The 4,565-nt window shown below is 40.2% G+C and overlaps 1 protein-coding gene across 2 annotated transcripts in view; it reads right to left on the bottom strand.

Moving 5' to 3' along the window:
* Window positions 1-2,832: 2,832 nt before the first annotated feature.
* cldn34 (claudin 34) overlaps window positions 2,833-4,565 on the bottom strand; it is a 5,759-nt gene continuing 4,026 nt past the window's right edge. Inside the window, exon 2 of one of the 2 annotated variants that reach the window (XM_015392073.1) lies at window positions 2,833-3,818. In XM_015392073.1, coding sequence (XP_015247559.1) covers window positions 3,020-3,757 — 738 coding nt within the window. In that variant the 5' untranslated portion in view covers window positions 3,758-3,818 and the 3' untranslated portion in view covers window positions 2,833-3,019. The remainder of the gene's footprint in view (window positions 3,819-4,565) is intronic. The other variant, XM_015392072.1, reaches the window with a different exon arrangement.

A 4,565-nucleotide genomic window follows, 5' to 3' on the forward strand; every position in this document is an offset into this window, starting at 1 on the left:
GTAATGTTTGTTTTAAAAATGTAAGGAATAGAAAGTACAGATTCTTGTGTGAAAATGTAATGAGTAGAAGTCAGAAGTAGGAAGAAAAATTAGTAATGGAGTAAAGTATAGATTACTCATAAGTGTACTAAGGTAAAGTAATGAAGTACTTGTACTTCATTACTTGGCATCTCTGCCTGGATTAAACAGCCTCCCTCAGGATGAACCTTTTCGGGTTGGGCTAGCAAGACATGGCAAGAAGATCTGTAAACGTGGACAAAACAAATATGGTGGATTTTAATAATTATACATTCACAGAGTTGGTTAGACCTACGGGCTGCCGCTTCACAACCGCAGATCTAATACATTTGTGCATCCATGTGGGCACAGCGTTGAATTCTCCATAGACTGAGGTCCGGTGGTGATTGCATCAGAATTATAGCTTCAATTACTGTAATCATAAAAGAAAAATGTGATGTTATAAAATGAATCAGAGTGGGAATATTGAACTTTAAGACCTGTGATGTAATCAGAACGAATTATCAACTGTAAAACTACACAGTCAGTACCAGACTGGAAAAATGATCTAGAAATAAGTAAAACTGTCAAATTAAGTGTATTTACCCTTAACTGGGGTAGGTAAATGAGACAGTTTGCCCAATGGGATGAGCATTTTCACTTTTAGAATAGTATAATTAGATAATATTCACTTGAAATAAGACAATGCAATTGTTTTTTTGTTTTTTTTTTCATTTTAAATGTAAATTGTCTCATTCCATTGGCAAAATGTCTCACTTTCCTCCTCAATTCAACTTACTTAGACTTTAATGTTTTGCAGTGCAGACTGGCTCTTGGAGGACAGGTATCGTCTTAAATATGTTAGAAAATATTTCCAATGTTTACAGATGTTATGTTTTTATCTGCTTTGTCGTCTGCATCCTTTCAAAATCATCCATCAGGTTATTTTATAGAAACATTTAAAGGCTCTAAAGCAGCGACTCTTATTTTCCACCACTGCAGTAAATCATATGTGATCTTGATGTCTGTTGAAGATGGCACTAATCTCTGAGGAACATTAAAGAAGAGCTCTTCCTCCCTGAACTCTACCACCAGTTATCTCACTTTGATCTTTTATTTACTGCAGAAAAATGCCAACATTTCTGCACAACTGTTATTCAGTTTGCTCGCTTTAGGGAGAATTGCAGTGATTCAAATGCTCTAAATCACGTGCATCAATCACAGGAGTCCTTTTTATTTTCCTTACCATGTTTTATCACTGAGTCAATGTGTGTGAGACATCTCAACACAAGCTGTGTGTGTGTTATGTCGGTGTTATCTGCAGAGGGGAGTGTAGATTATGTGTAGGGAGGCCGCTCAAGGAGGAAGGATTTGATGGATAACTGTTTAAATAGCTTTCTCCAAATATATAGTCTGTAGGAATGCTCTTGAGCAATTATGTTAATGGATGAACATTTTGAAGTCTGTCATAACGCACCTCAAGACATTTCTGTGAGGGTCAGAGCTGTTCCAGGATTAATCCACTCTGTGGATTCAGAGAAGTCAAGAGGAGCGTTTGTTTTTCACCCAGCTGCCTCCTGCAGAGAGGTGCAGAAAGCCACTGGATCAGTGTGTGCGTGTTCTCATGCCTCTCTCTCTCTGCACTCACATGCCTGCCGCCGTTCTACACAGATTACACGAGTAGGGCCCCCGAGTCAACCTGACTTACAGATAGGCTATCTGACATGGAGGCCATCAGAAATCCACACCTTGGCGCCTCCAACACGCCTTCAGTGTGATGAAACCGATGAGCCGTCACACGTAACTTACACCCACACATACAGACAGCTTTCCTGGCTTTGTTATCATTCATGAAACACTCCTTTATTACCCTGAACCTCATGATGGCCTAATGTGTTCATCAGAGGAAGGTTCACATCACTGGAAGGAGGGGAAACAGCACATGGACAACGCTACATTAACATTTCAGACAATATTTATTCCACGTCCTAACGACGTCTGTTGGACAAATTTTAAAACAAGTTAAATGTAGATTTTTATTCAGATATATTCTTTTTTTTTTTTTTTTTTACAATTTGTTACACATTATTTAACTATCTATTCTTATTTTATGACTCTTTTCTGAACTTTTGAACCTAAAGCTATAATTCTCATATCAACACTAGATGTGTTTTCATCACTACCACAAAACAGTTTCCTGTCCATATATATATATATATATGTTACGTATGAAAAATGTATTAATTGACTGTTATGATGTGTGCAAAATAGCTGAAGCTAAGTGCCTTTCTTAATGTTTTTTCCACTGGATTCAGTCCTTTTTTCAATTACTTTTTAACTGGATGCAGGTATGAACTTTGACTAGGCCATTCTAACACTGAATATGTTTTGCTCTTATTTACACTGTCGATCTGTATGTTGCAGGCTCTTGAATTTTAAGTCTGCAGCTTTTAACTAAACTGTCCTCAGCTGCAGTCATCTTCACATCATCTCTGAGCAGCTGTAACTGTTACCTGTTGAAGGGAAGCATCCTGCCAGCATTTTCACTTTTTTAGTTGAGTTTTATTCTTCTCATTAGCAGATAATGGATTAAACGGAGCTCTGGGAAATTATCAACATAACATATTGATTTATAACCTAACCCTGTTTTAAACTTTTCCAACACTTTCACCTTGAGTTTGTCTGTTGCTTCCCTTGTTCTTTATGATCATTTTTATTCATTAATACACTCTAAGGCCATGAAAAGGATTGGATTAAAACTATCTGGTACAATAGTGAGAAAATACCAGGAAGTATGTGGATATGGTGGTACATAATACAATTGCTGCCTCCAACTAAAATAACACTGGAAAAAAAAAATCTAGACTGACAGAAGCTGACTTGATTTTGACCCCTTTCTGCAGAAATGTGCTTGCTGCTGTTGTGTTTTAGTAGTTTTTTCTTGTGGAGGTGATGAATAAGGTGACGAACTGTTGAATAAAGGTGTTCTTGAAATGTAAGTCCTTAAGATGCCAGAGCATCATTAGTTTTCTTCACGGTGGAACCCCTGATTGTCCATCCCTTGGCTCTGTGCGTTTGGCCGCTCGGCCTTCTTCTGCAGTGTTGTCTCTGTCCACGGACCATTAAGTGGGTCTGCAGTTTGCTTCAAGGGCTGCGATGAGGACCTGTAGCAGAGGAAGATCACCCCACTGATAATTAGTAGGATGGAAGCCATGATGCCAACTGCGATCGCTGCTCCAACACTCTGCCTGATAGGCGCCGCAGGGAGGTTGAACTCTACAGGAAAGTCGATGGTGTTGTTCTTTAAAACGGAGGTCATGTTCCACACCAGAGGCACCAAGGAGAACACTGCTGTGATCAAATATAGAGCCCCAGACAGGACAAAGACCGTCCTCATCTTCCTGCGGTCCTCCACCGAGAAGTAAGCCATCCTCATGGCCAAAGCTGCACTGATGTTGCCCACCAGGCCGGAGATCACCGCCAGCATCATCAGCACCTGAGCCAAGGGGATCTCAGGTGGGAGGAAGCTGTCTGAGATGCTGATGCTCTGGCAGTTCTCAGTGTCCGGCAGGATGTGACTGTAGAAGCACGCCCTCCAGATTCCCACCCAGGCCACGCCTGAGGTGATGACAGTGGCGTCCTCCACGTACCAGAGCCGCCACTCGTTGATGCCGGATGTTACCATGATGAAGAGCCATGCCAGGACCCCGGACAAAAGTCCCAGGAACTGCCAGTGTGCTGTGTGAGCCAGGTAGATCATCCCTGATCCTGGGGGGCTGCTGATGCTCAAAACAAGAGGCTGCAGGGTGCCATTACTGCTGCTGGACAGAAAACAAAGCAAGGTTTGAAAATCACACACATACGCCTTAAAAGTTCACATACCGACTCAATGTAAGCCCTCTGAGTCGATACTTTATAGAAATCTGACTAGAGTATCTCTGAGCAACATTTTTCTACTCTCTACACATTTAGGTGTATATCTGTACTTTGACTAGGCCGTTCTAAAGCATGAATGTAAAGAGCCCTGTTTCAGGATGAGACTCCACCTCAGTCTCAAGTCTTCTGTCGTCCCCATAGTTTTTCTAACCGACATCTCTGAGCAGCTTTTCTGCTGCTGGGGGGGTGGGGGGGTGGACTTAAGGAGATTCTAAGGGCCCTTGATTGAAGAGGGGCCCAAAAGAAGAAGAAAAGATATGTCCCGCTGTATTTTTCAAAACATACACTGCAAAAATGAACTAGAAATAAGTAAACATTTCTTAAATTAAGTGTATTTACCCTTGATTTGAATAGGTAAATTTGATAATATGCCAATGGAATGAGCATTTTTACCCTTACAATAAGACAATTAGATAAAATTCACTTGAAATAAGAAGATGCAGTTGTGTTTTTTTATTTTAAATCTAAATTGTCTTGTTCCATTGGCAAAATGCCTCTTTAATCTCCTCAATTTAAGAAGAAATACACTTAATTTAAGAAATGTTTACTTATTTCTAGTTCATTTTTGCAGTGTATGTTTTGAAAAATACAGCGGGACATATCTTTTCTTCTTCTTTTGGGCCCCTCTTCAA

This window comes from Cyprinodon variegatus, unplaced genomic scaffold (assembly GCF_000732505.1).
Source record: "Cyprinodon variegatus isolate N-32 unplaced genomic scaffold, C_variegatus-1.0 Scaffold572, whole genome shotgun sequence".
Taxonomy (NCBI): Eukaryota; Metazoa; Chordata; class Actinopteri; order Cyprinodontiformes; family Cyprinodontidae; genus Cyprinodon; species Cyprinodon variegatus.